We start from the raw sequence: 26,511 nt of genomic DNA on the forward strand, positions 1-26,511 counted from the left end.
TAAGGTTGTTTTTGTTTTGTTTTTTCACTGTAAATAGGTTAGTTAGAAGAAAACAGTTAAATTACAGATGCTTTTAGACAGGTTATTTTAGTAACATATGTGTTCTTTACATTACTTATTTAAAAGAAAATTTCATTTTTCTGTCAACAGAGACTAAGTAAAAAAACATTTAGGCTAAGGTAAATAAGAGGGTGCACTTCCAGAGCTAAGTGTGCACATATGTTAGTGTTATGTCATAAATTTTAAAATATTATATCATTACACTGAAGATTTAGTTACAGTTATTGTTATGGTAGCAGGAGAAATATGTTGTTCTACCAAAAGAGAATAGTTCTGTCATTCATTCAGGAGGATTTAGAGGTTATACAAACAAAATATGAAAATTGTAAGGTTCAAAGAAGTATTCTTATTAAAGGTCTATTTATACTTGGAGTGTCTCAGCAAAGGCTTTGGAAAATCCCTGTTGGATCTGTACTGTAAATAATTTATAAAAACTTCTGTTTTTTTGGATGTTGCATACTTGTATGTTTTACTAAAAGAATTTCATGAAATTATACATAGTTGATTCACAGTTCCAGCATGTAAAACATCATGATTTTAAAATTCATGTAAAAAAAACTGATCTCGGCTGGGAGGGTTAAACTCTGTGCTACAGTATCCATATATTACCTTTTGTTACACAGTGTATCTCACTGAAACTCTGTGCTACATTATGCATATATTGCCTTTTGTTACACAGTGTATCTCACTGAAACTCTGTGCTACATTATGCATATATTGCCTTTTGTTACACAGTGTATCTCACTGAAACTCTGCTACATTATGCATATATTGCCTTTTGTTACACAGTGTATATCACTGAAACTCTGTGCTACATTATGCATATATTGCCTTTCGTTAGACAGTGTATATCACTGAAACTCTGTGCTACATTATGCATATATTGCCTTTCGTTAGACAGTGTATATCACTGAAACTCTGTGCTACAATATGCATATATTGCCTTTTGTTACACAGTATATCTCACTGAAACTCTGTGCTACATTATGCATATATTGCCTTTCGTTAGACAGTGTATATCTCTGAAACTCTGTGCTACAGTATGCATATATTACCTTTCGTTACACAGTGTATCTCACTGAAACTCTGTGCTACAATATGTATATATTGCCTTTAATTGAACAGTATAACTAACTGAACCTCTTTGCTATAAGTATTAATTTCTTTCCTTTAATCCAACAGTATAGCTCAGTGAACCTCTGTGCTATAAACATGAATTTCTTGCCTTTAATCCAACAGTATAGCTCAGTGAACCTCTGTGCTATAAACATGAATTTCTTGCCTTTAATCCAACAGTATAGCTCAGTGAACCTCTGTGCTATAAACATGAATTTCTTTCCTTTAATCCAACAGTATAGCTCAGTGAACCTCTGTGTTATAAACATGAATTTCTTTCCTTTAATCCAACAGTATAGCTCAGTGAACCTCTGTGCTATAAACATGAATTTCTTGCCTTTAATCCAACAGTATAGCTCAGTGAACCTCTGTACTATAAATATGAATTTCTTTCCTTTAATCCAACAGTATAGCTCAGTGAACCTCTGTGCTATAAATATGAATTTCTTTCCTTTAATCCAACAGTATAGCTCAGTGAACCTCTGTGCTATAAATATGAATTTCTTTCCTTTAATCCAACAGTATAGCTCAGTGAACCTCTGTGCTATAAATATGAATTTCTTTCCTTTAATCCAATAGTATAGCTCAGTGAACCTCTGTGCTGTAAATATGAATTTCTTTCCTTTAATCCAACAGTATAGCTCAGTGAACCTCTGTGCTATAAATATGAATTTCTTTCCTTTAATCCAACAGTATAGCTCAGTGAACCTCTGTGTTTTTTATCTGTTTTAGCTACTGCTACTTATTCTTGTTTTTGAGAACTTGATGGAAGTTCAACATGAAATAGAATTAAAACAACGATGGATCAAGAAGTTGACTCCGGTCCAACATCTCACAACACTGAGATCCCTAGACCAGTCTTGCTCTAACTTGATCGAGAAGTTGGCTCCGGTCCAACATCTTACAACACTGAGATCCCCAGACCAGTCTTACACTACCCCAAAACTGATAAACATTTCTAGTGTTACCAGCTCCAGCCAAGTTGATGGTGCTCTTGGCACCAGCTTATCTACTGGAGAAGTTGATGAAAAGTCACTTAAGTCTCAAGTAAAAGGAATGTCTGGCCAGGAAAGAGGTGATGGTCCAAAAGTTTCACTGTGGGTCCAGTTAACACTTCCAAAATTTGGTGTAAACCTCTTTAGATTGGAACATTCCTCAAAAGAGAAGAGTGGTAATTATTTTATTAGAAATTTATGTTTTTATTTGTGACATGTGTTTTAAAAAAGCTAGACCTTTAAATAGTTCCATAGCTTACAGGTGACATGTTTCTTACAAAAGCTAGACCTTTAAATAGTTCCATAGCTTACAGGTGACATGAAAAGTATTATATTATTTAGTTTAAAATTACTTCAGATTTCTTGTTCAAATGATATCCTCATTTGAGGATTCTATTGTAACATTTGTATCTCCTTTGATAACCATAACATTTTATTATTGTACATTAAATTTTAGTATAAGTACTGTATTTCAAATCACTGTGTATTACACTCAGATTTACTCATACTATATTCAATAATATGTAAAAAGTTGTAACTAGTTTATTAGCTAAAAAAGCAAATATTATTTACATAATTCCTCAGATAGCTGTAACCACATGTTAAAATTATCATGATGCCTTCAGTGAACATTATTTATTATATTAGTAATATAAATAACACTGTAGATCATAGCCAATTAAACATCAGTTCACAATAAAAATTCTCATAAAGTATTCTCATAAAGTTTTCTGTGTGAACTTTGTCTACCTGCCATCTTTTTGGTGCTTATAATGTTATAATAAATTATAATTTTGTTTTCTCCTGAATTATTAACTGTATTGATATTAATTGTAACAATGTTGCAAAACACTATTTCCAAAAGTTGTGACCATAGTGTACAAATACATCGTCAACGGTACTTATTTTTAAAAGTATTATAGCTAGACTTGTGCACAAAACATTAACCAGTGTCAGTCATTGATATGTGATTTATGTAAAAACTTCTGAAGTGATCCCAATAACGGTCACAACTATTTGTTTTATACAGATATCTGGATGCAGTTAGAATCTGAAGAAGTGACAGTATCTGTTGACACGCAGGATATATATTCAAAAACCAAAGTTAAAGTTACATCTGTAAATGTCAGCTGTTACCGTAAGAGGTTCGAACATGACGTTTTGATGATGTCTAATACAGTTTGCAGTTCCCATCATTAGTACTGTCAAAATTATTGGTTAATAACAGATTATAATTTTGAATCTTTCAACTATATATTACATAGTGATCTAGAATCTGTCTAGTAATGTTTTATGTGTTTTTGACTGTGAATTATAAGTGTTAATCTTTCAAAACTAACAATCTATCCTTGAAGAAGATCAGTTATGATTTCTGACTCTATGTTACATCTAGAAAAGTAACCTAATAGCAGTGCTTTCAAGCACTGTTGGAAAGCTGTTTAAAGACGTAAGTATGTTCACTTTTGTTTCCAGAACCTGTTTATTTCCAGTGAGACTCTTTGTTGTTACAATACTCCATGGAACATTAAGAAGTTAAAGTATATTACCAAGTAGTTATCAGTTTATGTGCCTTAATAATGTCTTGCATCTTGGTTCATATGTTGTAATGCACCATTGAAATTATAAGATTTTTATCAAATGTAGTTTTTGCTGTTACATCATAACCTAATGATTTTTAGCATTGCTCTCGCACCGTGCAAAGAGTTGTTTGCCCTCTGTGGATAAAAGTCGACAACTGTAATATCACGTGTGACTACTGTTGAAATAATCTTTTTAAAAGTTTGGATTGGTGGTGACAACAGTAATATCAAGTGTAACTATTGTTAATGGGATTTTTCTTTCTCAAAATAGGCCAGAAGAAAGCCAGTGGGAACCCGGACCTTTTGAAGGGATAACTCTTTGCTGTAATGAGGCTTTGACGTACACTGTTCAAGTAGCATCAGCTAAACCTTCACGTCCAGAACCACTTCCTCACTCTGCACTCTTTTCAAATGGAAAGAAGAATGACCCTTTATCTCATACTTTCCTGTCAGTGACTTACACTCGTGCACTGTGTAAAAATGTACAACAGAAATGGGCACATTACAGAAGAGAGAGGACCTCATCCTTCAAGGAAGATTTTCAAGATGGGGAGTCAAACAAGAGATCTGTTAACCAAGGAGGAAAGAACAGTGAATATTTTATCAGTGAAATTGATTTAAAACTGCAGCATTTTGATGTTGTTCTTTATGCTCCATTAATGCAAAATGTACTTGATATTTTCAGTCCTCTCCTTAAGTGTTCCAAAAAACATGGAACTCTGGTTGGCAGCACAGGTGTTCTGAATGCTTCTCAGAATGACTATCCTCTTGGTTGGTCTTTGAACACCAGGACACTACCCTTGATGTACGTGAATACTAGCACAATCCGTATTTTTATACCATCTGAAGAAAACACGAAATGTTCACCTGCTGCTGGAACTACTTCCGAAAAGCAAGACATGGGTATTATACAGACTGATTCTGTCATGTTAGTGCCTCAAGCTGATAATCCCTTATCTCGAAATGTTCTTAGAAAAGACTTGTTTGTAACAGCACAGAGAAGAGGAACATCAGGAATGCCGGGTTCAGACATAGAGGATCGTCAGTATCAGCTAGACATTCAGGGCATTAGTTTCAGTACAGGTATGTCAGTATCAGCTAGACATCCAGGACATTAGTTTCAACACAGGTATGTTAGTATCAGCTAGACATCCAGGACATTAGTTTCAGTACAGGTATGTCAGTATCAGCTAGACATCCAGGACATTAGTTTCAACACAGGTATGTTAGTATCAGCTAGACATCCAGTACATTAGTTTCAGTACAGGTATGTCAGTATCAGCTAGACATCCAGGACATTAGCTTCAGTACAGGTATGTCAGTATCAGCTAGACATCCAGGACATTAGCTTCAGTACAGGTATGTCAGTATCAGCTAGACATCCAGGACATTAGTTTCAGTACAGGTATGTCAGTATCAGCTAGACATCCAGGACATTAGTTTCAGTACAGGTATGTCAGTATCAGATAGACATCCAGGACATTAGTCTCAGTACAGGTATGTCAGTATCAGCTAGACATCCAGGACATTAGTTTCAGTACAGGTATGTCAGTATCAGCTAGACATCCAGGACATTAGCTTCAGTACAGGTATGTCAGTATCAGCTAGACATCCAGGACATTAGCTTCAGTACAGGTATGTCAGTATCAGCTAGACATCCATGGCATTAGTTTTAGTACAGGTATGTCAGTATCAGCTAGAAATCCAGGACATTAGTTTCAGTACAGGTATGTCAGTATCAGCTAGACATCCAGGACATTAGTTTCAGTACAGGTATGTCAGTATCAGCTAGACATCCAGGGCATTAGTTTTAGTACAGGTATGTCAGTATCAGCTAGACATCCAGGACATTAGTTTCAGTACAGGTATGTCAGTATCAGATAGACATCCAGGACATTAGTTTCAGTACAGGTATGTCAGTATCAGCTAGACATCCAGGACATTAGTTTCAGTACAGGTATGTCAGTATTTTAATGTTAAAACACAGAAGAATGCTGTTTCAGACAAGTAATGGATTCGCATTTCTCTGTTTTAATTCTTGACATAAAACTTTGTATTTCAGTAAACTAAGCAATGTGACATCCTCAGTCTACAGCTTCATCTCTTCTGTAGTTTCTACACGTATCTCCTAAAAGTATAATGTAAATTTTATTTCATCGCATTATGGTAAAAGCACTGCTGATCAACTGGTTGTATTCTAAGACGTTGACCTTAAATTGGTTCTAAATTTCTAACATAGAATGTTAAAACATCAATGAGAATCCAGTGGACAAAACTTTTACAGAATTATTAAGTTCAGTGGAAAAGTTCTAAGCTAGGAACAAAATAAGAATTGGATAACTACAGTGGATCTACTGATGTATGTAAGTTGAAACTAGCTACTTTATTATTCCAATATGGTACTTCCTCCATTCATAAGATTAGCTGTTCTTGTCCAATGCTGCCATTTATATGCAGTTGTTTCTTTACACATGCCACAAGCTTTCTGCTTTGTCCTATTGGAATTGAATGATTCCAACAGGTCTGTTATGTAAATCATCATGTGACACATCTCCACCAATGGCAGAGTGATATACATGACTTCCTTTATGCACCTCTATCAAACTATCACTTGTTTGGCAGCACTTGTGCTCAGACATGAATAAATCAGTATGCCCTCAGTGATGTCGAGAAACCCACTTGTAGAGAAATATATATGCAAAAACGGCTCGTTTGGGTTGAGAAAATATTTTACATAGAAGAGCGAACAACGTTTCGACCTTCTTCGGTTATCACCTGACGATGACCAAAGAAGGTTGAAACGTAGTTCGCTCTTCTACGTAAAATATTTTCTCAACCCAAACGAGCCGTTTTTGCATATAAATTTCTTTGAAGTGATAGTTTGGTAGGAGTGTACAGAGGAAATCGTGTCAAGTATGTCTTGCCCCTATTGGTGTAAAAGTGTTACATGGTAATTTAAATAAGAGTCATATTGGAATCTTTAAATAAATTTCAATATGGGGAAGCAGAAGGCTTGTGGCATGTGCAAAGAAAAAATTTGCAAATAGAGGGCAGCACAGGATGATAATGGTGAATCTTTTGAGAAGAGGAAAGTGCCTACTGGAAATACATTTTCAGCATACCAAAATCATAAGTTATCAAAAAATTAGTGATTTTTAGTTTGAAACAAAGAGTGGGGTGGTTTATAGTTTTATTAATATTATTTAGTTTGTTAGAATTTGTCAATTGATGTCAATGAAATTCTCACATGATACATTTATGTTAAAACTAAGTTCTTAAACAGTGCCAACAGAATAAAATTTTCTTTTAGATTGAACCTTAGGAAATTTCTTAACAATGTCTACTTTCTTTTATTTTAAACAACAGAACAGAAATGTCAATCAAATTATTTATTAGTTTTTTATAAATTGAAGCAGTTCAAGAGTTTGTTAGTTGTGTTAGTAGAATCAATTTCTAGTTTTGTAAATCAAAACAACACAACAAGAAAATTGCAATAAAGATAATTTTCACAGAAGGTGAATTTTTATTTTAATGAGTACAACATTTGACCCATAGTGTTAAGTCATGATCGTGCAAGAGTACATTTTTTAATGTAACTTTTATCTGATTGTTATCTAATACTGTGGTTCAATACTTTGTAGCTATGAAAATCGTAACTTGCTTGCCATAAAAGTTGCTTTCCTTTTATTTTTGAATTAGTTGTTGTGTTCAATAGGGTCCTTATTAAAAAATTAATTTGGGAGTTGTGAATAATTTCTGCAGAATTAATTACCTATTTTATACATTGAAACACTTCAAGTATATTAATTGTTTGAGAGGCGTAATTATTGTATAAACTGAAACAATGTTTTTGTTACATGATGGAGTCAGTAGGCATAACCTTATAAATAATATTAACAGTGAACTGGTCAAGCATAGTGAAGTGCAGTGGACTTAGTACTGAGAAGACATCCAGTCAGCTTATGACCAGTATGGGTGAAAATCCAGCTGTAGAATGGAATAAAAATCCTCCAGGACTTCGTCTCAGTGAAGACGACGACGACGTTGTTCTCCTTGTTCCAGTTGTGTCTCGTTTTGACTTGCGTGTCACAGCAGCACCAGCAGTAGTTTATCAGAAACAGCTGTCCGAACAAGACAAAGACAGAGAAGTAAGAGTTCAGTGTATTTACTCTCTTTCAGAATTTTCTAAATAAACACTTTTGATTATTTATTAATATAAACAATTTTGAAAGAAGTTGAGTGTTGTTTATTAATTCTTTGTTGAGCAGGTACCATTCATAACTAGTTAATAAAGTACTGGTTACCAAAGTGGTCTTTCTAATATTAGTAATGCATGGCTAAAGTTGTGTAAATAACTATGTCCAGTTATGTTCTGTTAATGATTTTTGTTTTTAAATATTTGTCCATTACTTGTTATTCAACTTTTCTCACCTGATATATGTTTCATTCTTTTCTAACAATTTTCTAAAAATATTTAGTCTACATGCAGAAAAGAGTGAATATTGTTTTATTGTTACACACAATATTGTTCATTGTACGTTTCATCTATTGAACTGATTAATGAGTGTTAGAAAACAATTAGAATGTTACAAAACCAGGTGTCATTGTTACCTAACAGGCATGGGAATTGTACAGTAAGTAAAAAAACTTATAGATGACATACATTCAAGTAGTGAAATTTATAGAGTTCAATATAAGAAAGAAAATTAACACTCCTACGAAAAGTGGGGCCTAACAGGCCCCAGAGCAACTTGAAAGGTTATTAATATTAGGCTAATAATTTTGTATTTAAATGAAATTGCCATTTAAATCCATTAATGAATGGATAAACGAGATTCCCACTGTCCCTATCTACTATCTAGCGAAACAGCCAGGGGAACGGGCTTGGAGAAATCAGGACTAGAAACGTCTTTTCGTTGGAGTGTTAATGATTTGTCAGCTTGGTACTATATAAGCAGGCTTACAGTTTGATGAAAAATAATGTTTGAATTTTTGTCATGTCTGATAAGTTGCATTATTGAGCAAAATATTTCTTGATCCAATAGATTAATAGTTAACCAACATAACAGAGTTGACCACTTATGGACAACATTATAGAGAACCAGATTAATAACAAACAGGACAGAGATGGCCAGTTATAGACAACAGTCACAGTAATTTTGTACTAGGCATACAACCACGTAATATGATAGGTACTGTGCGTTCATGGATGTTTGTTTTACCGTAAAAGGGGACTTTTTCATAACAACAATACACAGTACTGTATGCAGCTACATGGTGTTATAGGTACTGTTTGTTTTCTCATTACTCTGTGTTGTAACAAGTAGTTTAGTATTTCATCATAATGGAACTTTACTTTGATACATGATGGAAAAGGTACCTCTTGTTTATTTCTGTAGGTTTCAGTTTTTTTATGTTTTATCTACTGACAACACCTACTAGAAATAAAATAAAATAATCTTTTGAGAGAGTTTTTTTTATTAATATTTCATTATTTTGTTATTAGCTATAATTCACACTGTGTTCATTTCTTTTGCATTTGACAGGAAGTTCTGATTTGTGGACATTCTTTGGAGGTGAATGCTGTAAGTGATATAGATTTCTATATCAGTTTACATCAGATGGTGTTAATACAGACTATCATCACAGCTAACTTACAGAAACTTTGGACTTTGCCATCTTTGGATAATGCTCAGAACTCTTCCTCTATTCCCATCGGCACTGAACAGCCGATAACTTTGAAGCAAGAGTTACCTCGAGACAGTGGTGTTGAATGTGAAGTGTCAATACTACCGCTGTTGGATGTATCTCAGAAGTCTTTACTACTTTCAGAATCCTTAGTTACGCTTCAGGGTTTAAACCAAACTACAGACTGGCCACAAAACATAGTACCATTTGATGTATTACTCACAGCTAGTTCAATTCATGTTGCAATATTTGCTCATGAAAGAGACCTTTGTAAACCATCTACTCATCTTCGTAAACGTACACCTAAAAAGTTAAAAACACGAAAACAAAGTGTTGCTGGAGAAACAAAAATCCGAAGTGCATCTTTGCCATCAAATCCAAGTAATTTTAAGCGTAGTAGCTCCAGTCGACAGAAAGAAACATTTAGAGAGGGAAGCATATCGTCTGAGTCGAGCCCTTTCCACGAAGTGCGTCGTTCCTCTTTCCCCGAGACTGGGAATATGAGTCTGTTGACAGAAATGATGGCTGAACCTGAAGAAGATGGCTACGAAGGGTCTGAAGATTCTAGTGATGAAGATTGCACAGTTGTTGATGACAAATCATCTGAGAACAAAGAAGAACAAAACTGTCCCAAAATTATTCCTTTGGTATACATCACTGTCTCTCAGCCACATGCCTTCATTATGGTTCAACCAACTCGACAGAAACTGGACATGTCATGTTTTGACATTCAGGTACAAGGTGCTGGACCTGGCTGTTTTGTTAATGGTAAGACAAGGAAGTCCAATCACAACCATCTGCAGTTGTGTACACTTAATAATCAATACTGTTTTAAATCAAATGTTGTTAATGCATAATACATGCTAGACCACATCAAGTATATTTGAAGTAACATCGAGTTTTAATGGATAATTTATTCACTATAACTTAAATGAATACTCAATGAGAAATAGTATAAGGGTCTACCAAAGATAAATTCTATTCAAGTTGTAAAAATCGTAAGGTGTAAGAAATTCCAGAGCTCTATCTTGACCATTGTTGTACCAGTTCAACATTTGTTTTTAAAATGCAAAGCTCTCCTTTTACTGTTTTATACAGTGGTATTCAAGCTGTCCTTCACTTTAAACTTCTGAACAGTTTTATGAGCCTGTAGAAGGCGTATTGAAAATAAGAACTGATCGTTTCAACAAAAGAATGATTAGCAACTCCAATTTTTTATCTCTAAAAACATATCTGTGAATAACTAGTCCTTTCCCTGTTTCAGGTCAGTTAATGGTTTCTTTGGATATGTTTTGACTACTTACCCACTAAAGCATATCCTGATATTATTGAAGAAGAAGGGATTATTAGACAGTTTTAATGATTAAAAGTTATTAGTTTAGATTTTGTCTTCAGTGAAAGGAACTTACCATCATTGACGTACTTTATGAACACCACATGAAATTCTCTACAAATTTCAGATGTTGAACCACAACAACCAGTTGCTACTGTCATGTTCACAAGCATAATTGTGTGTGATATATGGAACTCAGGTGTTTTTACCATTATGTCCTGTGTATCACCTCACGTATGGGACGGAGATAAGATTGATGGTTCTGTAATGTTTATTTTTAGTTAGCAATAAGGATATGGGTTTCAAACATTAAAAATTGGGGTTTGATACTTATATTGAATACATGCAGATAGCCCATTGTGTAGCTTTGCATTTAAACAAACAATCTAAAGTTATCTGTATTAAAACTGTTTTAAGATTTACCTGGAGGAATATTTTTATTTATTAAGTTTGTGTGTCAACTAAAAGAGTCAGTTAACTCGATAACTCAACTGAACAAGTTTTACTTTAAAGAGTGTTTAAACACATTTATTGTTTTCGTGCTTTTATTTCTACTTTGTTTATATTTGTGATGTTTTCTTGGTAAATTACAAAAATATCTTACAAGTGTTTTTAAGTAGTCAGTGTCATTAACAAAAAAAAGATAATATTTTTATTTTGTCAAGAAATTAACCTTTAGTTAATAAATGTCACCAAAATAATAATATTGGTTTAGAAGGTAGTTAAAGTTATCTGTAACTTGTTTGGTTTCTTACTGTACATCTAAAACTAACATTATAAACATTTGTAATCAAAATGTGCAAGTTAAGCAGATACATTATGGAAAGAAGAAAGTTAATATTTGAAAGTTTGCAGGCAACTCAGTCTTGTTTTCAAGTGGCTAGAGGTAAACAACCCAGCTGCATGATATAATTGATTAGTTTTACATAAAGTAATTAATGAATCAAAATGACGGTTGTATTGATTAATGTCCTGAAAATACCCAACAGTTTCAAATTATTAGTTTGTAGTTATTCTAACTGTCCAGTGATCTAAATTATTATTAAATTAATTAAAGTTGTGAATATAATTGATTAATATTGCCAGTCATTAATATTTTTTATTTCTCAAAGTAACCAAAACTTTGTTTGTAGTTAACCATAAAGCAATACAAAGGACTACCTCTACTGTGCCCACCAGTTTGTAGTATTATAAATGTTGTTTTCAATTAGTTGGTATAAATATTGTTTTAATTATTTTGTATAAATGTTGTTTTTAATTAGTTTGTATGAGAATAAACCTTTATTTTATTCTTTGTTTACCATCTGGTGAAAACAATCAAGGAGTTGTAATTAATTAATTTAATAGCAAATTCCATTAATTGTACAGTTATAGAAGTGACTAAATATTGATGGTGTGGTACAAGTTATGTTAATCAGAAAATGTAATAAAAATCCAATATCTTCATTAACATCGTTAAGGAATGCTTTACAAGGACAGAATATTCCTTTCAAAATAAATTACCACAAAAAAAAAAACATTTTATTTATTATGATTCATAGTTATATTCCTAACCTTTGAAAATAGGTTTTGGTACTGAAACTTATTGTGCTTACAACAGCATGTATGCAGGTAATGTTTTTCTTCTCACTACATAGATGGAGTCAGTATTCTTTTTAATTTTAGCTTGGTCTCATTGGCAGCTAAAACCTCTTCAAGAAACTTAAATGTTTGCTGATGAAAAGAATATAAAACCACCTTCTTCATGATGATTTAGACACACTATTATAGATTATTTTTGTCATATTAGAAGAATGAGTTTGGCGATAAAACATTTTGGGGAAAATTTTCAAAGTAAAACTAAATTAATTTTTGTTTTATGAGTTACTTTGTTTTCATTATAGCAACAGAAGTCCTACCACCCCTATCACTGTTTGTGGAACCGTGGGTAGAGACACGACCAGGTGACAAAGATCCCAAGACTGGTATTCCTCCAGCCCTGTATACACTCACTATAAATGATTTTATTTTTCAGTCAGGTGAGTTCTGAGTGACTGTTTTAAAACAGTAAAATCTGCATATGGGACGATCGAAGCGTAAATATCACAGCCTTTTGAGATTACATTTCAAATAAAATAACTTTGTCATTGGATGTCATTGAACTTAACATTAAAATGTAGTTTATAACTCAAAGTTTCATTTATTCTAAGTCTTAATTTCAAAAGGATATAATTAAAATATTTAAAATCTTCACTTCTCTATATCACATGACTCATCTCTGCTCTTAATTGCTCATTGTAAGATGTTATTTCTACACTTATATGACCTTTTAAGACCCCAACCAATCACACATTTATACAACAGATAATGGCAAGCCAGTGTTCAGGTTTTTAACCTTTAATCCTCTAGCTTTATATAAATGTAAAAAACCTTGCTTCTCCTGTATCATCGTATCATCCAGAAAATGTAAGTGATTATGACATAAATGTAAAAAAAACCTTGCTTTTCCTGTATCATCGTTTCATCCAGAAAATGTAAGTGATTATGACATTTTCTTTTCAATATTTATATAGAGTAAATATTTCTTTACCAGATTTGTAAGAAGCGTAGTTTGTTCCAGCAATTGTAATTAGCTATTTGGCCTGAGTTTTACTTTTCATTACTGCATATTTTTTTTTGCATTGAGTTTGAAAGTGAATTTTTTTACCTGTTTATTACTTAGTCAGAAAGCCATTTGAACTGTATTTCTTTTAAATTATTTTGTTATATTTTCTGTTATGTGTTTTTGTTCTAAAATATATTTCGAGGTTCCAAGAATTTTTATTTCAAGAATCATACTGAAAAAAAAATTGTGGCCCAGTTATAGTTTACATTCATAAAGATCACTCGGGTTACACATATACTTTGCTGTTTGTGTTTTTAACTTATGGTTAATTACCTCCTGCTGTGTTTTTGATGGCAGGAGTAGTGCTCAAGTGGGTGCAACAACAAAAACATAAATTTAGTGAAAATACATATGAAAAAGATGAGGTTTCAAACTTTGAATGTAAGAAGTACACAAAACAAAATAAAAAAATATATTTCTCAGCTTTCTCACCATGATCATGATTGATAACTTTCATACAGTTATCGTCAGAGTAAAACATCTTTATTTAGTGGTACCTGTTTCTATAATGAGGTAGTAACCTTCATAGTGGGTTAAAACATCTTTATTTAGTGGTACCTGTTTCTCTAATGAGGTAGTAATGCTCATAGTGGGTTAAAACATCTTTATTTAGTGGTACCTGTTTCTCTAATGAGCTAGTAACCGTCATAGTGGCTTAAAACATCTTTATTTAGTGATACCTGTTTCTCTAATGAGCTAGTAACCCTCATAGTGGGTTAAAACATCTTTATTTAGTGGTACCTGTTTCTCTAATGAACTAGTAACTGTCATAGTGGCTTAAAACATCTTTATTTAGTGGTACCTGTTTCTATAATGAGTTTCATAGTAGCTTAAAACATCTTTATAGTGGTACCTGTTTCTCTAATTAGTAACCCTCATAGTGGGTTTCTTTATTTAGTGGTACTAATGAGCTAGTAATGCTCATAGTGGGTTAAAAATCTTTATTTAGTGGTACCTGTTTCTCTAATGAGGTAGTGATTTTAAGATCTTTATTTAGTGATATCTTTATATTTAGTGGTACCTGGTATCTTTATTTAGTGGTACCTGTTTCCTGTTTCAGACATCTAACAGTGTTTCTTTATTTAGTTGTACCAGCTAGTAACCCTCTCAGTGATTTTAGACATCTTTATTTAGTGGTACCTGTTTCACTAACCAGCTAGTAACCCTCTCAGTAATTTTAGACATCTTTATTTAGTTGTACTAGTTTCACTAACAAGCTAGTAACCATCTCAGTAATTTCAGACATCTTTATTTAGTTGTACTAGTTTCACTAACAAGCTAGTAACCCTCTCAGTGATTTTAGACATCTTTATTTAGTGGTACCTGTTTCACTAACCAGCTAGTAACCATCTCAGTAAGTAATTTCAGACATCTTTATTTAGTGGTACCTGTTTCACTAACCAGCTAGTAACCCTCTCAGTGATTTTAGACATCTTTATTTAGTGGTACCTGTTTCACTAACAAGCTAGTAACCATCTCAGTAATTTCAGACATCTTTATTTAGTTGTACTTGTTTCACTAACAAGCTAGTAACCATCTCAGTGATTTTAGACATCTTTATTTAGTGGTACCTGTTTCACTAACCAGCTAGTAACCCTCTCAGTGATTTCAGACATCTTTATTTAGTGGTACCTGTTTCACTAACCAGCTAGTAACCCTCTCAGTGATTTCAGACATCTTTATTTAGTGGTACCTGTTTCACTAACCAGCTAGTAACCCTCTCAGTGATTTCAGACATCTTTATTTAGTTGTACTTGTTTCACTAACCAGCTAGTAACCCTCTCAGTGATTTCAGACATCTTTATTTAGTGGTACCTGTTTCACTAACCAGCTAGTAACCCTCTCAGTGATTTCAGACATCTTTATTTAGTGGTACCTGCTCCACTAACCAGCTAGTAACCCTCTCAGTGATTTTAGACATCTTTATTTAGTGGTACCTGCTCCACTAACCAGCTAGTAACCCTCTCAGTGATTTCAGACATCTTTATTTAGTGTAATTTACAAAGAGAAACATTTTCAATCATTTCAGCTCCAAGAAGTCTTGCTTGTAAAACACATTTCAAAGAGTATTTCAGAATTTTTCAATAATATGATTGGACATTCCTTGTTTCATTTGATGTTTTATAATTAAGACTTTTTTCCTATGGTTTAATGATGTCACAACACATGGTTTGAATAACTACTAATAATGTTCAGCTATTGGAGAAAACATAATTTGATACTTAGGAATGAACAACAGATGTTGGAATTTTTATAGATATTTTAGGTATTTTAGAATGGCTAATTAACTCTTTTACTGATAAGCAGAGAACAATGTCCTTTTTCTTAACCCTGAAGGTGACCTAGGAAGGCCAAAATGTTGTTCTCTGCTTATCAATAAAAGTTTTAATACCCATACCAACCGTTCTGAGATACACTTTTATTTCAAGCGGGCTTACTATCATCAAGAAGATATTTTAGGTGTTTGTTTCATCTCTGGAAATGTTTTTATATTAAATTATATTTGTGTGAAAGTTACAGAACTTTTCTTCCACGTTCGTTAAACCTAGATATGGTTAGAAGGTATGATAGATGATGGCAAAATGTTCCGGGGTCTTAAGTTCTTATTTATTGAATTTTAATGTTAAATTAATCGTGTTAAATAATACGTTCAAATAAACAAATTGTTTAATTTATCAGGTAGCTAATGTCAATCAAGAATGTTGTGAGTAGAAATGATTTTACATAATACATAGAGTGGTTTGACTTCAGAAAGTCAGGTCCTAGGTCACCACAGTCTTTATCAGTTTTGTTTTACAAATGATAGCTGGAAGTGGTGACCAGTGAAATGGGTGAACTAAAGTATTGTAAGAAAGGGGTTAATAAGCATCAGTCATGCTTAAGACTTTCAGTTGGCATGTCTCCAGACTCCTGATAGCATTGGCACACTGATTGTGCTTCATCAAACTTGTGAGCTTTTGATCTCATAAATTAGAACTCTTCTTACAAACAGTGTGAGTATAGACCTGAAGAAGATGGAGGTTGAGTTCTTCCACACTATTTTTGTGAGCAGTCATGTTAACAAGAATGTTCATAGATAAGTGTTGAAAAGAACAAGTAGACAGAATGTTTGTACACCTTGTAAGACACACTTTTTTATTTTAAAAATATCCTAAAAAATCCCCATTTGTCTGACATGATAAAAGTGATGGGTTAAGGCAAGAGTTAGTATAAAAGTGATGGGTTAAGGCAAGAGTTAGTTTAGGGTCTGCTCAAAACAGTCTCTCATACAGATCATAATTTCATTGCTTTCCAATTACAAGTATTTTCAATAGCATGAAACATTAAATTTAACTAATATTGTCAATATACTGTGAAGAATGTGATGTATTTATTCAGTAGGTTGAAAAATGGTCAAAGCTGCATCAAGGTGTTGGTTGCTGGGTCAAAATATTTTTTTTCTCACAACTGTCTATCCAAAATTAGGATGCTTCTTCCACGATGTGGAATCTTACAAGTTGTAAAGTACAATAATTAATGTTTTCCATAATAATTAATCTTAATTTTCTTGAAATATTTTAGGAAGAGTAAAAATTAAATGTGAACGGCCCATCAAGTTGAACTTTGGACTAAATAAGTGGAAGCAAGCTTTGCTGTTTTACGAGTCCACCTCAAAGCTTCTTGGTTGGTCTGGCCCATGTGGTGACTCATCTCTCGTCCAACAACAAGGTGGTCAAGCAAACAGATGGTTTCTTCTGCCGCATTCTGTGGATGTGGGAACTCGACAGCTGGTTGTCGTGCTTGAACTAGACACGGACGACAAACAAACCAATGTGATCTTGAATGTTGGAAAAATAACAACAAATGTGGTGATGCAGGTTGAATCCAAAGGTAACCATTTAATGAAACAAATGTTGAAAGAATATAAGAGTCCTGAAGACAGTGTAGCTTATTGTGGACACTTTATTGAAAACTACTTAGAATCAGGGAAACAGTTAACTGTGATTATAAACCCAGAGGTTTAAAAAACAAACTTAATATGTTTAAAAATATATCGATATCCTTCTATGATATGAATTCTGTAAAGTATGTAAAGAACAAAACATGTTGAGTATTTGAGATTTTTCATGGTTTTTGGAGCTATGTTAGTTATATTCTGTGTTTCCTAAGGTTCATTTAACAACATCAAGTCAATGACGTCCTGCACTGGCTTAATACTCAAGACTTCTCACGATGTCCAGTCCCAACCTCTCCTTGGTCCACTATCTCTTAGCATAGATTTGGAAGCTCTGTGGGATAAATGGTCAACTGTTCCTAGAGTGGTGACAAGGTTTCATGGGGGAACAATTCCCCTAAGGGTGGGACCAGAGCATGTGCAGTTGATGTTGTCTTTAAGGAAATACTTGGAAAGTTTTCTTGGTGTAAGTAGGACAAAGTTTAAGATTTTATCTGTTTTCCAAATTACTTTTCCTTTTGTATTTGTCATGTGACACTAATGGAACATTTCCATTTTATCGGCAATGTAAACCACTCGTTATTTAAACCACAAAGGCCTAAGATTGATTGAGTATAGGAAAATAATCTTCACAGCCAGAATATATGTCTATTTTTATATGTACAAAGAACCTAAGACCTCTGATCTTCATAAAACTAAGATGTATCTTGATATAATGTCTTCACAGAATACTGTTAGTTGAGATAACTTGCAGAAGTAAAACTTGCAACTACACTAACAAGTAATATATGTATATATACAGCTGAAAGTACATTTAAAAAAACACTACCAACATATTTGTTTGCCACTGTTATCTCCTGTAATGTCAAAACTTTAGTATGGATTTTTACTTTTCAATTTTGGTGCATATTGTCTGAATCTAAAGATTTGATACATTGTATGTTGTACATATGTCAGTCCAGAGGTGACCCTTGGAAAAATTGAGGCCTGTGTGAAATTTGTATTTGGCACCCTTCCCTCTGTGAAGTTGCCTGGAACTGCTAATTGCATTGTTGTTTTGGTACAATTTGGGTTGGGCATCCATTTCAGAGCACTTGTTGCTCACCCTAAGGGCCAACCCTGTGTCAGCTTTACACATTGAAGAAGCCTAAGTAATATGGGTACTTCAAAAAGTCAGTCTCTTGGAAGTACATGGGTTGTTGAGCTTCACTGACTGAAGTTTATGTTTTATAATATTATGTTGCTAAACATCAAGAATATCATTTATCGTTTAGCTTGAAGCAACAACTGTATGTGTACTACTAATTACTGGCAACTGTTATTGTATGTTTCTTACTGAAGTAAATTTAAACATTCGTATCATGGCCTGATGGCTAAAACACTTGATTCTTAACTATAGAGCAGGGGTTCCCAACCGGAAGCCTGGCAAGGGAGTCCGCGTAGCCTTGTTAGAAGTAGCTTGGGATAACATTAATTTTATTTCATCAATTACATTTTCATGTCGCGAGTGCCAAAAGGTTGGGAACCTCTGCTCTAGAGCATCACCTGATGGCTAAAGCATGCACTTGATTCTTAACCCTAGAGCATGCCCTGATGGCTAAGGCACTTGATTCCTAATCCTAGAACATAACCTGAAGGCTAGGACATTTGATCCTCAATCCTAGAGCAAGGCATGATAGCTAAGGCACTCAATTTCTAATCCTAGAGCAAGGCATGATAGCTAAGGCACTCAATTTCTAATCCTAGAGCAAGGCATGATGGCTAGGGCACTCAATTTCTAATCCTAGAGCAAGGCATGATAGCTAAGGCACTCAATTTCTAATTGAGGCATGATGGCTAGGGCAATCAATTTCTAATCCTAGAGCAAGGCATGATAGCTAAGGCACTCAATTTCTAATCCTAGAGCAAGGCATGATGGCTAGGGCACTCAATTTCTAATCCTAGAGCAAGGCATGATAGCTAAGGCACTCAATTTCTAATCCTAGAGCAAGGCATGATGGCTAGGGCACTCAATTTCTAATCCTAGAGCAAGGCATGATAGCTAAGGCACTCAATTTCTAATCCTAGAGCAAGGCATGATGGCTAGGGCACTCAATTTCTAATCCTAGAGCAAGGCATGAGCTAAGGTACTCAATTTCTAATCCTAGAGCAAGGCATGATGGCTAGGGCACTCAATTTCTAATCCTAGAGCAAAACTTGATGGCTAAGGAACTAAATTCTTAATCCCAGAATATGGCCTGATGACTAAGGCACTTGATTCTTAATCCTAGAACACGGCTTGATGGCTAGAACACTTGATTCTCAATACCAGAACAAGACCTGATGGTAGGACACTTGATTTTTAATACTAGAGCATGGCCTGATGGCTAAGACACTTGATCTTCAATCATAGAGCATGGCCTGATGGCTAAGACACTTGATCATCAATCATAGAGCATGGTCTGATGGCTAAGGAACTTGATTCTTAGTCCAAGAACATGGTCTGATGGCTAAGAAACTTGATTCTTAGTCCAAGAACATGGTCTGATGGCTAAGAAACTTGATTCTTAGTCCAAGAACATGGTCTGATGGCTAAGAAACTTGATTCTTAGTCCAAGAACATGGTCTGATGGCTAAGAAACTTTATTCTTAGTCCTAGAACTTGATTCTTGAGTCCTAGAACATGGTCCGATGGCTAAGGAACTTGATTCTTAGTCCTAGAACATGGTCCGATGGCTAAGGAACTTGATTCTTAGTCCTAGAACATGGTCCGATGGCTAAGGAATTTGATTCTTAGTCCTAGAACATGGTCCGATGGCTAAGGAATTTGATTCTTAGTCCTAGAAGATGGTCCGATGGCTAAGGAATTTGATTCTTAGTCCTAGAGCATGGTCTGATGGCTAAGGAATTTGATTCTTAATATCCAAATCACAGGATTGAAACCTGGTGCTAAAGATAATTGCTGTTTTTTAGTAACGGAGGCAAAAATATGAAGGCCAATCCTACTATTTTTTTGGTAAATTGTAGGCTCAAAGTACGTGGTGGGTGTTGCCAGTGTTTTTCCTGATCTAATCAGTGATGTCAAAAAAACCCACTTGTAGAGAAAAATATGTATGTGAAAACAGCTTGTTTCAATCTTCCTCAGTCATCGTCGAAAAGTTGTTTGCTCCTCTACGTAAAATATTTTCTCAACCCAAACAAGCCATTTTACACATATACTTTTCCTCATCTATAGCTGGCAGTTTGAAATTATGGGCAATGGCAAGTAGCCTTAGTAGTTTTCACATAAATAAACAAACCAATAAATTTCAGAAATAAATAGACTACAAAACAGTTAAAATTTGAATCTAAAAAGTAAATTTGTTGGTGGCATTAGCATTTCACTATGGTCAACCTATCATATGTCAGGACAACACATCAAGCCATTGTACAGTGGAAACATTTGTCATTTCCACTCCAGTTCATTAATGTTTATGAGAAATAAGAAGTCTTGCAATGTTGCATCTCCCCTGATATTCTGCACATGATGATTCATGTGCAGGAAAAAGAATATTTTGCTTTTTTTTTTTTACAAGTTTGCTAATTCTGCATATGGCCTTATTCAGATCAAGGAAGAATAGGAAAGATTATGAATATTGCATCTTGATAAATATTTTCAGTGATTAAGTAACTTGCAAGAAATAATTTTGAAATAAATAGGTTTCTGTATAATTTTGTTTCTCTCAGCGTACGTTAATTATGAATTTGAAATAACTCTCAACACTAGGAATTAACTATGGACTTTGAAGTAACTATTGACCTTTGGCCATGAGAATGATTCTGTTAGCTGGCATGCAGTATTTAAGTTAGATGTGTATGAAGCTGACCCACACAAGTTATGTTTCATTATTGCCATAATTTTCATATCATGTGAATATAATTATCATGAAAAAGTGGAACCGAGTGATAAAACAGTTAATTTTTATAAGTAACAATGTTATGAAATGTTAGTTAAGTACCAACAGATTTCATATCTTTGTTTTGTTCTTGCTGTTATAAGAAGTTAATAATTGCTAGATTTATCATCAGAAACATTGTAATTGATAGGTTTAAAACAGGTGGTTTCAGTTCTCATCAGAAATGTGATATTACAGTTCTCATCAGAAAAGTCACAAGAGCAACAGAAGGCTCAAAAACCATTAGAAACAGAAGAAAAAATAAGTTTTACCCATCTTCAGACCTCCAGTGATGACTTGAGGATAGGAGTGTTCCAGTACATACAAGACACAGGTAGGTTGATTACAAGTAACAGGTAATCTCGCTTTATAGAGAGAGTGGAGAGGAATCATATAATAAAACTTTTAAAAAAATATTCAAAACTATTATGCAGTATTAAACCTCACTCAACTACATCAAGTTAAGTAAATAATAAATTATAAGCAACATGGTAACAACAGACCAAGGTGAAACGGACATTAACTGTCTAGTTTAACATGAAACTTATGAAGAAAGTCTCGGGGTACTAATCAACGAAAGTAGCACAGATTAAAAGGACAATGTTTAGGATGACTTTTATCTTTCATCTTCACTTACTTTTCCAGTTGCTATCCATTTCATTTGTGTTTGTTTATATTAATAGCAAATGGAGAGTATTGTGTGTTTAGTAATAAACAGTCTTAGTTTAATAGAATTATTCTGACATTCTGTTGTAGAGACTGCAGGTTTCTTTGTTGTTAAGATGTTTAAGTACATATGAAAGGGAAACAAATGTTCCTTAAACTACATGTGTAATAATTGGAAATAGGCTGTTGAAATCTAAACAGAATCAAAGCATTTTAAGAGCATTAATAGAGCTAAGCCTTATGCACTCGATACCAGAAAACGGGAGGTGTGTATGATGGAATCGACTGTTTTTCATTTCATCAACTGCAATGACAGTGAACTTTTGTCACTGAGACATCAAAAAAATGACCAAAAGAATTAGGGTCACTGAAATTTTAAAAAGATGAAGAAATTCATAATGCAATGTTAAAGATGTGTAATAAATAAGTGTTGAAATCAATTGCATACATTTCAGGTGACTTTCTGTAGAAACCTTTACGTTACATCACATGTGCAGTTTTCTGTCATTAAAAGTGAATGTATCTTACATCAGGGGTGGGTGTTATACTTTATGGAGTTATGAAGAAAATTTTCAGAAAAAGTGTGTTTATATTAATGAATATTATGTTACTTAAACGTATTTTTAGGTGGTTCAATGTTTTAAAATCCTGTAAACTAACGTTGCGATATTTAAAAAAGTTCTTAACTGCTACAACTTAATAAAGTTATGTTAACAATTTGATGTGCGTAACCTTAACACTGATATGTTTCTATATTCATAATGTCCACTAGCTCAATGAAACTATAACAAATAAGATATTTAGATCCACTTATGATTGTATAATCTTCATTCAGATTTTATTTCAACTTGTAATCTGAGGGTCGCGGGTTCGACCCTGTCACACCAACCATGCTCACCCTTTCAGCCATGGGGGTGTTATAATGTGATGGTCAGTCCTACTATTGTTGGTAAAAGAGTAGCCCAAAAGTTGGCAGTGGGTGGTGATGACTAGCTGCCTTCCCTCTAGTCTTACACTGCTAAATTATGGATGGCTAGTGCAAACAGCCCTTGTGTAGCTTTGCACGAAATTCAAAACAAACCAAACAAAATTTTATTAAAATATACTTACTGTACCGGATCTCTGTTTATGAGAATCTACACTTGAAAATAATATGAGTAGTTTCTAGTAACAAAAGATGGATGTTTCCACTAGGAACAGGAATAGAGCCACAGCCTCATGAAATAGTCTTTAGTAAGCAACCATCTGAACATCAAGGAAGCATGACGTGGTGCTACTCAGAACCACGTGCTTTAACAAAAGTCAATGTTTCTCCTGTTCCTTTCCACTCTTCGGCCATGACTGAGATCCTAGAACCTTTCCAAAATGTAAAGGTAATCACTTGTTCACAATGTTTAAATACAGTTTTTTATAGTTGATTTAATTTTAGCATTTGTTTTGTGAATTTTCAACCATAACTAATTTGTGTTAAAATCAAACATAGTGTGGATGCTGCAATGTCAGATATAACAAAAATGTTAAAGCACATTTGGTTTCAAAGTTTTGAATGAAATGTAAAGTTCTGCTACTCCTGTTGGTGTAATGAAAAAATAAACTTAATCAAATATATGCAAGGGTAATACCACAAAGTGTTGAGATCCATACATAACATTATTCAAGGGTAATACCACAAAGTGTTGAGATCCATACATAACATTTTTGTGAAATGAAAATGATGTATTTTTATATATATATATATGTGATGTTAGAATGATGTCTTTAGATATTACTGATGAATGATGTAACACTGTGATGTTAGAATGATGTCTTTAGACATTACTGATGAATGATAAAACACTGTGATGTTAGAATGATGTCTTTATACATTACTGATGAATGATGTAACACTGTGATGTTAGAATGCCTTTATACATTACTGATGAGTGAGGTAATGATGTGATGTTAGAATGATGTCTTTGTACATTACTGATGAATGATGTAACACTGTGATGTTAGAATGATGTCTTTATACATTACTGATGAATGATGTAACACTGGTGTTAGAATGATGTCTTTATACATTACTGATGAATGATGTAACACTGTGATGTTAGAATGATGTCTTTATACATTACTGATGAATGATATAACACTGTGATGTTAGAATGATGTCTTTATACATTACTGATGAATGATATAACACTGTGATGTTAGAATATCTTTATACATTACTGATGAATGATGTAACACTGTGATGCTAGAATATCTTTATACATTACTGATGAATGATGTAACACTGTGATGTTAGAATGATGTCTTTATACATTACTGATGAATGATGTAACACTGTGATGTTAGAATGATGTCTTTGTACATTACTGATCAATGATGTAACACTGTGATGTTAGAATGATGTCTTTATACATTACTGATGAATGATGTAACACTGTGATGTTAGAATGATGTCTTTATACATTACTGATGAATGATGTAACACTGTGATGTTAGAATGATGTCTTTATACATTACTGATGAATGATGTAACACTGGTGTTAGAATGATGTCTTTATACATTACTGATGAATGATGTAACACTGATGTTAGAATGATGTCTTTATACATTACTATGAATGATATAACACTGTGATGTTAGAATGATGTCTTTATACAATAATGATGAATGATATAACACTGTGATGTTAGAATGATGTCTTTATACATTACTGATGAATGATGTAACACTATGATGCTAGAATATCTTTATACATTACTGATGAATGATGTAACACTGTGATGTTAGAATGATGTCTTTATACATTACTGATGAATGATGTAACACTGCGATGTTAGAATGATGTCTTTGTACATTACTGATCAATGATGTAACACTGTGATGTTAGAATGATGTCTTTATACATTACTGATCAATGATGTAACACTGTGATGTTAGAATGATGTCTTTATACATTACTGATCAATGATGTAACACTGGTGTTAGAATGATGTCTTTATACATTACTGATGAATGATGTAACACTGTGATGTTAGAATGATGTCCTTATACATTACTGATGAATGATATAACACTGTGATGTTAGAATGATGTCTTTATACATTACTGATGAATGATATAACACTGTGATGCTAGAATATCTTTATACATTACTGATGAATGATGTAACACTGTGATGTTAGAATGTCTTTATACATTACTGATGAATGATGTAACACTGTGATGTTAGAATGTCTTTATACATTACTGATGAATGATGTAACACTGTGATGTTAGAATGATGTCTTTATGCATTACTGATGAATGATGTAACACTGTGATGTTAGAATGTCTTTATACATTACTGATGAGTGATGTAACACTGTGATGTTAGAATGTCTTTATACATTACTGATGAATGGTGTAACACTGTGATGTTAGAATGCCCTTATACATTACTGATGAATGATGTAACGATGTGATGTTAGAATGTCTTTATACATTACTGATGAATGATGTAACGATGTGATGTTAGAATGATGCCTTTATACATTACTGATGAATGATGTAACACTGGTGTTAGAATGATGTCTTTATACATTACTGATGAATGATGTAACACTGTGATGTTAGAATGTCTTTATACATTACTGATGAATGATGTAACACTGTGATGTTAGAATGATGTCTTTATGCATTACTGATGAATGATGTAACACTGTGATGTTAGAATGTCTTTATACATTACTGATGAGTGATGTAACACTGTGATGTTAGAATGTCTTTATACATTACTGATGAATGGTGTAACACTGTGATGTTAGAATGCCCTTATACATTACTGATGAATGATGTAACGATGTGATGTTAGAATGTCTTTATACATTACTGATGAATGATGTAACGATGTGATGTTAGAATGATGCCTTTATACATTACTGATGAATGATGTAACACTGGTGTTAGAATGATGTCTTTATACATTACTGATGAATGATGTAACACTGTGATGCTAGAATATCTTTATACATTACTGATGAATGATGTAACACTGTGATGTTAGAATGATGTCTTTATACATTACTGATGAATGATGTAACACTGTGATGTTAGAATGATGTCTTTATGCATTACTGATGAATGATGTAACACTGTGATGTTAGAATGTCTTTATACATTACTGATGAGTGATGTAACACTGTGATGTTAGAATGTCTTTATACATTACTGATGAATGGTGTAACACTGTGATGTTAGAATGCCCTTATACATTACTGATGAATGATGTAACGATGTGATGTTAGAATGTCTTTATACATTACTGATGAATGATGTAACACTGTGATGTTAGAATGTCTTTATACATTACTGATGAATGGTGTAACACTGTGATGTTAGAATGATGTGTTTATACATTGCTGATGAATGATGTAACACTGTGATGTTAGAATGATGCCTTCATACATTACTCATGAATGATGTAATACTGTGATGTTAGAATGTCTTTATACATTACTGATGAGTGATGTAACACTGTGATGTTAGAATGTCTTTATACATTACTCATGAATGATGTAACACTGATGTTGGAATGATGCCTTCATACATTA

At 33.5% G+C, this 26,511-nt stretch overlaps 1 protein-coding gene across 1 annotated transcript in view; it reads left to right on the forward strand.

Annotated features, from left to right (window-relative positions):
- The window catches only part of LOC143245801 (intermembrane lipid transfer protein VPS13B-like), a 136,346-nt gene that overhangs the window by 60,600 nt on the left and 49,235 nt on the right, over positions 1-26,511 (forward strand). The window contains 10 exon segments of the mRNA XM_076492054.1: positions 1,909-2,347; positions 3,202-3,316; positions 4,023-4,834; positions 7,652-7,899; positions 9,298-10,207; positions 12,656-12,790; positions 16,978-17,286; positions 17,566-17,816; positions 21,463-21,598; positions 23,125-23,303. Of these exon segments, the coding sequence (XP_076348169.1) occupies positions 1,909-2,347; positions 3,202-3,316; positions 4,023-4,834; positions 7,652-7,899; positions 9,298-10,207; positions 12,656-12,790; positions 16,978-17,286; positions 17,566-17,816; positions 21,463-21,598; positions 23,125-23,303 (3,534 nt within the window).

Source organism: Tachypleus tridentatus, chromosome 3, assembly GCF_004210375.1.
Source record: "Tachypleus tridentatus isolate NWPU-2018 chromosome 3, ASM421037v1, whole genome shotgun sequence".
In the NCBI taxonomy this organism is placed as follows: Eukaryota; Metazoa; Arthropoda; class Merostomata; order Xiphosura; family Limulidae; genus Tachypleus; species Tachypleus tridentatus.